Raw genomic sequence first — 10,749 nt, 5'->3', positions numbered from 1 at the left:
TGTCCAATAATTTTCAACATTAGAAGTTCACTAAATATTACATTTTTCTCAGGAACTTAGAATTATGTCACCATAAAAATATGTTATATACGTAGAATAACTTCACCTCTAAAGGAATGATGCCAAAACATTAAAGTATCGGTGTTTAATTCCCTTTTTGAATGTGTGTTGAGTTCAATACAAATTGATACAGAATTTTTCTAGGTCAAAGAAACCAATGTTACATTTTGAAGGCAACTGATTGCAAAAAATATATAATCTATGCTATACTTCATTTTTTAAAAGAAATTCAGGATCTTATTCTATGCTTAATGTGTAGCAATAACAAAGTCTTCTTGACAGCCAAAGATATCACAGCAAAGGAATGGCATGATAAAGAAATTTTGGTTGTTTTTTCTCCTCTTCGTATTATCTTCATATACCAGTAAAAAATATACTCTTTAATAAATAAATATATATAATAAATATTTGCCAACTGAAAATGTATAAATAGGTCCATCCTTTAAAAAAACGGTCCATCTTGGTGTGGGCCTGCTTCCTAGTCCATATTTCACCCCAACTTTGTACATATAATGTCATCACCTGCAAAATCCTGAAAGGTTCTTAGAATTTATATAGCAATAATCTTGGCCAACTATGTCAACCCATCTCTTCAACATGAAGTATCTATTTGTAATGTAACCTTCAAAGTAAACATACTCCAGAGAAGTGAGGCACCAGCAGCAAACTCAGCTGAGTTCCCAGGATCACAGTTGAACAGATTTTCAGCTTCAATCTGTGAGTCAGCACTGAGCCGTGTACCCGAGGGAACTAAATCCACTTGTAAAAAGAGATCTTGACCTACTTCAAGTGAAAATATTTTTTGTTTCTTGTTCTCCATATTCTTTCCAAAGCAAGTATCTCAGTGGAAAACAGACTCCATAACATTCTGAATGTTGTCCTGGGTTCCTATTTTATGATGAGAACAGAAACAAGAAAGAATAGTTGTAGACTGGTTCTTCAGTAAAGACATCAACCCCCTTCAACTGTACATAAGTAGGTCCTTATACAGTTCAGGAACTCTTTCTGGATCCACTGGTCTAGGCAGGAAATGTGTAAATTTCTGGTGTCTTTTGGACCTGGCCCCGTCTCTTGGAGTTCCATCTTTGTTAAGTGCCACAAAATACCTGCGGCCAGTGTCTCCATGTTTATATATGTTTGATGAATAGGTATTATACCAGTTCTCTTCGAATTGCTCTCTAAAGATGCATTCAGAAGTCAGTTTCTCCTACAAGAGAGAAGATGGTTACCATTAAAAATGATATTTTTAAGAAAATTTCCTTAGAAAAATCTCGACTTTTATATTTTTATTTCTTTGTTTATAACTATATCCTTGTCAAAGAAGGAGAAAGGATAAACTGTTTCTGCTTTGTTCTGTTTTAGTTCTCATGTTACGTGGAACTCTTTCTCCCAGGTGACTCCATCCAGCAGTTTATTTAATTCAAAGAACTTTAAGTTGAATGTCAATTTTCAATTTTATTTCCAAATATTGGGTTGGCCAAAAAGTTCACTTGGTTTTTTCCATAAGCTGTTACAGAAAACTCAAATGAATTTTTGGCCAACCCAGTACGTAATAAATATTCTAAATTTGGCCATGCTTCATTTTATCTCAATTCCTACACCATAACCACCAAACAGACTTGTAGTTTATCTTGTTCCATCATTAGATGCCAAAGTTCTACACGGATAAATCTCTACTATCATCTTGAAACATTTCAAGATGTTGCTAACATTCAAATTGCTAAATTACTAAAGTCAGTATTGCTAACATTCAAATTCCTAATTCAAGATCATCATTCCAAATCATATATCCTCCCTTTAGGAATTAATTATTTAATACAATACCCACAATTAACTTGTGTCTGGATATTACTATTTGGTAAATGCACCAAATGTAGTAAAAGCCCGGTAATTTCTTGTCATTTCAAGATGGACTGCATATTGTCCCAAGACATTGACTAAGTTGCTTTTTTTTAAAATCTGACACATACATGAAGAGGGAAGACTGAAGTGAAAGTGTTAGTTGCTCAGTTGTGTCTGACTCTTTGCAACCCCATGGACTGTAACCCACCAGGCTCCTATGTCCATGGAATTCTCCAGGCAAGAATACTGGGGTGGCTATCCATTCTCTTCTCCAGGAGATCTTCCTGACCCCAGGAAGGACCCAGGCCTCCTGCATTGCAGGCAGATTCTTTACCGTCTGAGCCACCACGTGACTGTTTTTCTCTTTCAGTTGTGATTCTACTCTTATGAGATTACAAAATGCATTCTTTCTCTTTCTTCTGAGCTGACAGAAATCCCAGGAAGGGCAAGTTTTACCTTTAAAAGGATAGATATTAAGTGGAATACCATTTACTGAAATATGATAACCAATTTTCCTCAGTGTATATTAAGATTCTAACTGTACATTGTGGTCTCAGTTGAGATTTTAAGAAGAAGGAAAGTACCCGATAATGTCATCTGATAAACCATAAAAGCTAAATTCTCTTTGGAAATAGCTACAGAGATTTAGACGTTAAGAAGGAATTTCATGTGAGATGATGGGAGGGAGTGGCACACATTTACACTGTAACAATTTTCTTAAAATTAAATCAATTATAAGAAACTGTGAGCAAATAAGTAATGTTACGAGTGAAAGATAAAGATCTACATCATACTGCAGATTGAACTTTACATTATCCTGTTATTCTAATCCTTGTGTTGTTGCTGTTTTGTCGTTTAAAAAAGAAAAGAAAAAATCTTACACTGATGAAATATGAACCTGAAAAGTTTAAATTTTTTAAAGTATTTCCATATTTAAAATAGTTATGGTAGACCTACAAATATGTGCACTTATCCCCAGTGATGAGCTTAAAAACTTCCCAATGCAACTCCAAAAGCACAGCTACTATCATTATCAAGATATCAGATATGGCCCAACTAGTGTGTTGCCATTGTCTGTTGTTGTTTACAGTATCCTAAGATTTAATCATTTCCTATATTGCAAACGTCAGCAAGTCAGTGATGTATACTTACCTACCTACAAAGGTAGTAATGGGTAGAGAAAATTTATAGTAAATGAATGTAAAGAATCTAACAAGGCAAGAAGAAACTGCTCTCATTTTCCTATCTCTGGTCCCAGGATAATGGGCAGAAAGAACTAGTGAACTAAAAGCAATAAAGGTTTAGGGTTTAAGAAGTAAGTGAGTTATTAATGCTATACTACAGTCTAAACATATGGAAATTTATCAAGATAAAGATTTTTCATTTCTACTTAAGTATGTGTATTTATATATTTCTTCTGATATGCATTATTGGCACTATTTTACTTAAAAATGGATAGTCATTATTTAATGAATTATAGTAATTTTTTAAAAAAAATACGTACTGATCCATATAGTTCTCCTTTGTCATTCATTCCAAGGTAAAGACCACTGTCCACACCTCTAATACTGACAAGTCCCACTGCCACACTGATGAATTCCAGGATACCTGAATTTATAAACAAAACAATGATTTGCATTTATTAAAGAACATACAACTAATGAAAATCTTCCAAGGAGAAGTAGATCAAATTGCTAAATGTAATACTGTGTGTGGAAGTCCTTCATAAACTGAAAAGTGCTGTACAATTGTCATTATGATGAAACTCCCATTTTACAGATAAAAAACTAAAAAAAGAAAAAATCGTTCATTGTGATATAGCGTTAAAGGTATAAACCTTAAACAAAACTAACCTGGGTTTGAATCCAGTTTAGTAACTTACTGAGTCTGAGTACATAAGTCATTTGTCTTTTTTGAACTTCAATGTCTTCATACATAAAAGGGTGAAATACTTCCTTACAGGAGAGTGGTAAGGACTAACATTTTTAGGCAACCAATAATGGAAGCTATTATTACCATAAATTAGTGTATAATAGAGATATTCTTGGTTCTCCTTGATTCCACTAATTATAACCATGTCCTGTTAATTATTTTGCTTTGTTTTTGCTTAGTATGAACTAAATAAATTTTTTTCTAGCAGCAGCCGATATACTTTATACGGATGCATTAGTATTTAGTAGTTCATAAAGGGCTTCTACTTTTACTTTCCCATCTGGTCCTCAAAAACAACCTCTTAAAATAAGTATGGAAGATATTATTATTCCATTTTACATACAAAGAAACTGAGGTTTGCCTAAAGATAATGATATTTGTAATTAACAGAACAGATACTTGGAGTCATATCTTCTGAGCCCTAACTCAGTGTTTATACTTTGGAACACTGCTTCAAGAAAGTAGTTTCAAAAATTACAGGTTATATAATATGCTGTTTCCCATCCCATGATTCTTAAATTTTATGGTTCAAAAGTTAAATGACTTTGTAATTCATGAAATGTGATAGCTAAATACCAAGAATTTAACATGCAAATAGATTTCACTTTCAGAAACTTTCCAGAATTGAGCAACAACAACAAATAGGTAAATTAGTACAAAAACTCTCCACTCAACACTATTAACACACTATAGTTCAACAAAAGCAAGAACAAATAAAACCCTTAATGCTTCCCTCTGCATCATTCTTTTCCTTGGCACACACTAACCTTTGGACTAGTGTCTTTGTCTTGTTCTTCTCTTTAGACTCTTTGCTGAAAAAGTATATAGACAGACTTTCTATGCTTGGAACTGCCTTCCTCAATAGCTATCTACCTTCACCCCTTCGTCTTGTCTTAAGATCCATGACAGTATAAATGTGTACCATTTAGCTTAACTCTTGCTCTTAAGTCATTTCTTGATTTATTGTACTACAAGTTTCTGTTTGGACACATGATATTACCAAGGCCAAGGGAAAATACAAAATCTGGCTATTTGCTTATATGAAGGGCTCTGTTCTGCCCAGATCCTAATTCATTCATTGGCAGAAACATAGATGCTTAAGCTCTAAACATAGATTCTTAAGAGCTCAAAGGAGCTCTTTCAAACTATTAGGAGATCATGTAGAACACTAGACCTAACAAGGATCTAACAGCAACAATATACTGCCAAATTTCCTGTAAGTAGCTTGCCCAAGGCTGAGAGAAAACATATATAGTAGGATGATACAGACCTCAGAGGATAGGCATTATGATAACTGATAGAGAGGTAGGAAGTAGAAGAAAATTAAACTTACTACCAAGCTCATCAGTGATCTCTATTAGAAACAAAAATAAAGACCCAAAACATGACTGGTAGAAGAAGGCACACTGATGGAATTTCATCCAGGATATACTTACAATGTATAATTACTTGAAGTTGTAATGAATATTACATTCAAACTGAAAAGTGTACTGTGGCTCACTTGTAACTTAACTCTCTTTAGGTATCTGATTTACATTAAGACACTCTTGTCTTTCAAAGAACAGGAACTGATTAACTGATTAGACTGCATAGTAGAACTAGTTTTCAAGTACAATAAAAGTTTCATTTCCATATAAATTAATTATAAAACAGATCTTATAATGTATTCATTTTTCTCACAACTAAATCGTAAACCACCTGCACTTTAAGTCTAATCTTAAAATAATGCTGCTGTCTTGTCATAAAACATGTTAATTGCAGAAAGACAAGCAATTTTATATATTCTTAGAATAATTATATTCAATAGCTTCAACTTCATTAAATGATATGCAAAGCCTCATATACATATAACAAGGTCAAAATAATTTTGTGGTGGCTCATGGGAGCTGATAGGAAAAAGGTTATGTGCTTTTCATGTTCCTCTTAAAGATTTTAGCCACACTTTTAAATTCTGATCCTTTTTCTCCACAAGGAAATAGTATACCACACAGTAATTTGTAATCATTTGATTCTTAAATGAGATTTGACAAGTCTTTCTTATTTATAATATGAGGTGGCAACTAAGCTAATTCCTTAACAAAGAGTAGACATGAAAAACTTTCCTTTAGAGGTAATCACAGATTTTAGATAGATTTTCTAATGCCCAGTGTCCCATAAAAAGGCTTGCACGTACTTTGTCTTTCTGGTATCATTTTCAAAGCCAGCCTTTAAAAAAATCATAATAAACAGGTGAGTCAACCCACAATGCAACCACATCAGACAAATCTATGGAGAATAGGGGAGAAGAAAGGAAAAGCCTTTAAAGGAATATGTTTGATCTCAGGCTAAACTTTTTTTTAGAGTAATGATTCCATGTTTACGTATTAGGTAAAATCTTTCTACTATACTACTGTGCAGAAAAACTCTATTATAAATACGGAGCTAACTCAGATAGGGAATTTTTTAAGCCTCACTGGGACCTTTTGTTTTTATTCTATTGATGTGGTTTTAAAATTTTAAAACACAGTATTATGAATTTTTTATTTAATCATGGTCAAATTAGTATAAATAATCAAAAATGTTATCTACTTTAACATCTCAAATAGTACACCTTAAGCAAGAATTTTCAGAATTCTTACTTTGATGACAAAGAAATAAATTTTAGAGAGAATAAATAATTTCATAGTCAATCACTGAAGAACTAAGAAAAGAAGGCAAAGGTAAAGAGAATCATATAATGTTGTCATTGTTGTTTAGTTGCTAAGTCATGCCTGACTCTTTTGTGACCCCATGGCCTGCAGCCTGCCAGTCTCCTCTGTCCATGGGATTTCCCAGGCAAAAACACTGGAGTGGGTTGCCATTTCCTTTTCCAGAAGATCTTCCTGACCCAGGGATCGAACTCACTTCTGCATTAGCAGGTGGACTCTTTACCACTGAGCCTCCTGGGAAGTCCATTTAATATTACACATGCATGCCGAATATATACTTTCTTCTCATCTACACTTCCTTGTGGTAAATTATGGTGCTTTAGCTATCAAATGCCACTAGGATGCACTGTAATGCACTCTAGAGGTTGTTACTCATTTAAGCTACCATACTAATCTGGGTTATCCTTCCTTTTTGTAGCAGTAAATATTTTGTTCCTATAAGTACCCCTGCACCATACAGTGACTTAACCCAGTACAAAAATCAGTCCAAGTCATATTTTTGCAATTACTAAATAAGCATACAAAATTTTAGCAAAAACAAAATTTCCACTAAGATGGTCATTCTGATAGGCAACATCTGTATCTTAAAGAATGGAATAAAATACCAGTTTAATGAATGTTATCAAGTCGACAAATATTTACTAATCTCTTCTCATAGAGTCAGTCTTATAAAAAGACACAAAGTAGGAGAAGCAACTACTTGACTTTGGGGAGATCACAGTTAAATTACAAGTATCTTAAAAGTAGAATTTCCAAAGTTACACCATGTATCACATGGACCTCCCTGGTGGCTCAGCAGTAAAGAATCCGCCTGCCAAGCAGGAGACATGGGTTCGATCCCTGGGTCAGGAAGATGCCCTGGAGAAGGAAATGGCAACCAACTCCAGTATTCTTGCCTGGAAAATCTAATGAACAGAGGAGTCTCGAAGGCTACAGTCCATGGGGTCACAAGAGTTGAACTTAGTAACCTCACCACCACCACCGCTATGTATCAGAGGGGTAGGGGGTGGGGTCTATTACCTAAGCTTAACTTCTACCTGTTCTACTTATAGGCATTAACATATTTGCCCTCATTTCTAAACCTTTCTGGTAGCTGGAGGGTTTTTCTGTAACAAGTGAAGTGCAGTAATTACTCAAGAGGAGGGAACTGAGCCACCTGGTGTCAGCAAAGTTCTTTAGACGTGGAATTTCAGCCTCTTCAATTTAGAAACCACTTTCTGAAAGTGACCCCAAGGTTGGCCACTAGGTCATGACACTCTGGACTCATAGTCAATGGGAATTTGGAAGAGATCAGTGGAAGTTGCAAACATGTGGGGTTTAAAAAGTTAATTTTCTAAGCCTTTAAGTGCTACCAAATGACCACCACATGCTCATTTCCACATCTAGGGTTACAAATGCCCTCTCAAACTGAGATTTACACTTTTCCAAAGTTTTAATGAGGACTTCAAGTCAATAAGGGAAAGCCAAATAAGAACAAGGGATGAAGACAAGAGAGGGCCCTTCAGAGATAAGACTCTCAGAGAATTCCACTGCTAAGGAAGGGAGAAGGAAAAGTAACATTATGTTAGGCAGGCCCTTTCACATTGCTGCTGACAGGTAAACGGAGTCTTTAAAAAGAGATATAATGATTCTATCTAGTGAAGTCCCAACTTAGATGACCAAAATCCTTCAAGAGTGTTAACCCTTGAAGTTAACTGGATTATGATGAACACTTCCACAGTAGAGGAAAGATCCGGGACTGTTAGAACAGGAGAGCATCTTAAAAGAATCACCTGATTCAACCCCATCATTGTACAGACAAAAAAAGAAAACTCAGGCTCACTGGTTAGAGCACGTGCTAGTCATACAGCTAAGTAAGGAGGAATTACAGTAGAGACTTTATGGTTTCCCAATCTAGTCTCTTAGCAATCTGCCTTAACAATCATTCAGGTTTTGTTTGGTGTTGTTGGTTTTTGTTTTTTTTCTTTCTTTCTTTCTTTTAAAGCCTTTTGCTCCCAGGCACTGTTGGAGGTATTCTGAAACGTTTCTTTGCGTTCCCACCCATGTCTTCTTTCGCTTCCCTACTCCCTCTTACCTATGGTCAATACCAAGATCTTTGCTTCAGGATTTCATAATTTCTAAAGAGGATCTTGGTTAAGGGACTGGGCATGCTCTGTAGCCCGATAAGCTTTTTGTTTGTTTCTCACCAAACTTTTAACAGCGCAGAGAACTGCAGGCAGGTGAGCCTGACAGAAGCGATGGTGCCCACGGAGAATTAATCTGTTACCTGCTCAACATGTGTGGTGCTCTAGGTAGACAAGTAAAAGCTCGTTTCCTATTTTTGAGCAGTAACCATAAAGCATCATCAACTGCCTGGCTGTAGGGCAGGTCGAAAGAAGCGGAAGGCTTTCTGTTGTTAACTTTTGTTAAGTGGACAGTTACTGGGGGGAACGTGGGGGGCGCTGGAGAAAATAATAGAGATTAAAAAAAAAAAAACTGCGAGGTAAGAAGTGCGGGAAAGATGTGGCCCCGAGTCCAGGGCTCTGCGTCCCAGGCAGCCAGGTGCGGGCGGAGCACCCCCCTCTCCCCTCCCGCCCCCTCCAGCGTCTGGAGCAGCAGGCCTGCCGGAGAACACAGAGGCCGGCGGACAGGCAAAATCCCGGGGTCCCGTAAGTCCCAGCCCGCACTTGGCACCCAAAGGGTCTCTGGGGCTCCCGGCCCCGCGCAAGCCGGAGTCGCTCAGCAGGCGAGCAGGGAGGAGCACGGGATGCGGGCGCCCATACGTACCGAAGAGGCTGTGGTCCTGCCGGGTGCCCTGCACGCTGCCGTCGGGCAGGATCTGCAGGTGGAAGCCGGTGCGGCAGTAGAGCTGCCGGCGGCGCAGGAAGCCGTGCAGGTGCGCCAGCTCCGCTGCCCCAGAGCCCCCGCGGGCGCCTCGCTCCGCCGCGCCCCGGCGCTCGCCCAGCAAAGGCGGCCGCTCCCCGGCAGGAGGTAGCAGGAAGTGCGAGCCCACCTGCTGGCCCAGGCCCTCTAGGCCGCCCAGGAAGCCCCCGACTTCGGCTAAGGGAGCCATGGAGCGGCCAGAGGGCGAGGCGGACGATCCGGAAAACAAAAGACCCCCCACCCCACAAGCAAAACGGTAGCGGAGATGGGGAGGTGGATGAGAAAAAATGATGGCCAAACAAGCGCCAAAAAAAAAAAAAAAAGTTAAGGCCCGGTTACTCCCGTGAGGTCGCAGGATGGACTTTGCACTGAGAGCAGGGACGCTTTCACTGTCTTGGAGCGATCTTCTCTCCCGGGGTAGGTGGGAGCCGGCTGCTGGCCTTGCAGAAACATCTATAAGCTGCCGCTGCCAATACTAAAACTGGGGCTGGGGGCTGGGGCTCCAACTCCGCAAACTGATCAGATCAGAGTCCTGTGTACATACACACAGTATATATGCGGCTCCTCTTGACATATGCTAATCAAGTCCTTTCATGCGCGCTGGGGAGGTTTCCGTTTGAAATCTTAAACCGGCCTCCTCTCAACACGTTTTTGCTCTTCGGAAGTGACCAGAAGGGGCCCTTGACGGCTCTCTATCAGTGGCAGTCGCAAAAAAAAAAAAAAAAATCATTCCCACCATTGGCCAGAGCTGGCCAGCAACTTCGGGGAGGCGCAGTCAAGGCCCCTCTTTGCGGTCGTCTCTGAAACAACCGTGATGCCGTGCGGCTGCGACCGTGCAGTCGCCTTTGATGTGAGCTCCTTTGCAGTGATAGATTGCTGCCGAAAGGAGCCCAACTTGGCAGGTAGATTGAAGAAGAGAAAGGGGAGGTGGGGGGGGGGGGGGGAAACTGGGAGGGGGGAAGCAGGGAGGAGGGGATGGGTAGAAGGAGGAAAAGGAAAGGAGAGAATTGGACCCCTTGGGAGCTGCTGGGAGCCTGCAGTGGACAGGTGCAAAAAAAAAAAAAAAGGTAAGAGAGGGAGAAGGAAAAAGGGCGTTACCCGAGGCTTAGACCTGCCCAGACACACATGAAAGAAAAATCAAAGCTTTGACAGTTTAACTCACTAATTTTAAAACACTAATAAAATGTACAAGCATTACTCGTTTCTTTTATCATTTAGATGGGGGATTTTCTTTACATAATCAAGGTTAGGTTAGGAACACACACACACCGCCCCCTACCCAGGTTCTCTTTAATGTTTATCTTTACTCAGATAACACATGATATAACCTTCTATAAGCATGGAAATTTAAAATTGTGTGCTAAGT

The 10,749-nt window shown here is 38.8% G+C and overlaps 1 protein-coding gene across 1 annotated transcript; it reads right to left on the bottom strand.

The window, feature by feature from the left end:
• Nucleotides 1-372: 372 nt before the first annotated feature.
• On the bottom strand, nt 373-9,890 carry FGF20 (fibroblast growth factor 20). The gene is made up of 3 exons (XM_069572849.1): nt 9,288-9,890; nt 3,407-3,510; nt 373-1,267 (listed from the first exon to the last, which is right to left on the bottom strand). The coding sequence occupies exons 1-3, from the start codon at nt 9,571-9,573 to the stop codon at nt 1,022-1,024; spliced, it is 636 nt and encodes a 211-aa protein (XP_069428950.1). The 5' UTR covers nt 9,574-9,890; the 3' UTR covers nt 373-1,021.
• Between the last annotated feature and the right edge of the window lie 859 nt (nt 9,891-10,749).

This window comes from Ovis canadensis, chromosome 26 (genome assembly GCF_042477335.2).
Source record: "Ovis canadensis isolate MfBH-ARS-UI-01 breed Bighorn chromosome 26, ARS-UI_OviCan_v2, whole genome shotgun sequence".
NCBI classification, from domain to species: domain Eukaryota; kingdom Metazoa; phylum Chordata; class Mammalia; order Artiodactyla; family Bovidae; genus Ovis; species Ovis canadensis.
The sequence above is the reverse complement of the archived record's forward strand: the minus strand, read 5'-3'. Positions and strand labels throughout refer to the sequence as shown.

Coding starts and splice junctions, on each gene's coding strand:
- FGF20 (XM_069572849.1), bottom strand. CDS start 9,573: ATGGCTCCCTTAGCCGAAGTCGGGGGCTTCCTGGGCGGCCTAGAGGGC. Junction 3,511..9,287: donor GCAGGACCACAGCCTCTTCG/GTACGTATGGGC, acceptor TTATAAATTCAG/GTATCCTGGAATTCATCAGT. Junction 1,268..3,406: donor AAGGAGAACTATATGGATCA/GTACGTATTTTT, acceptor TCTCTCTTGTAG/GAGAAACTGACTTCTGAATG.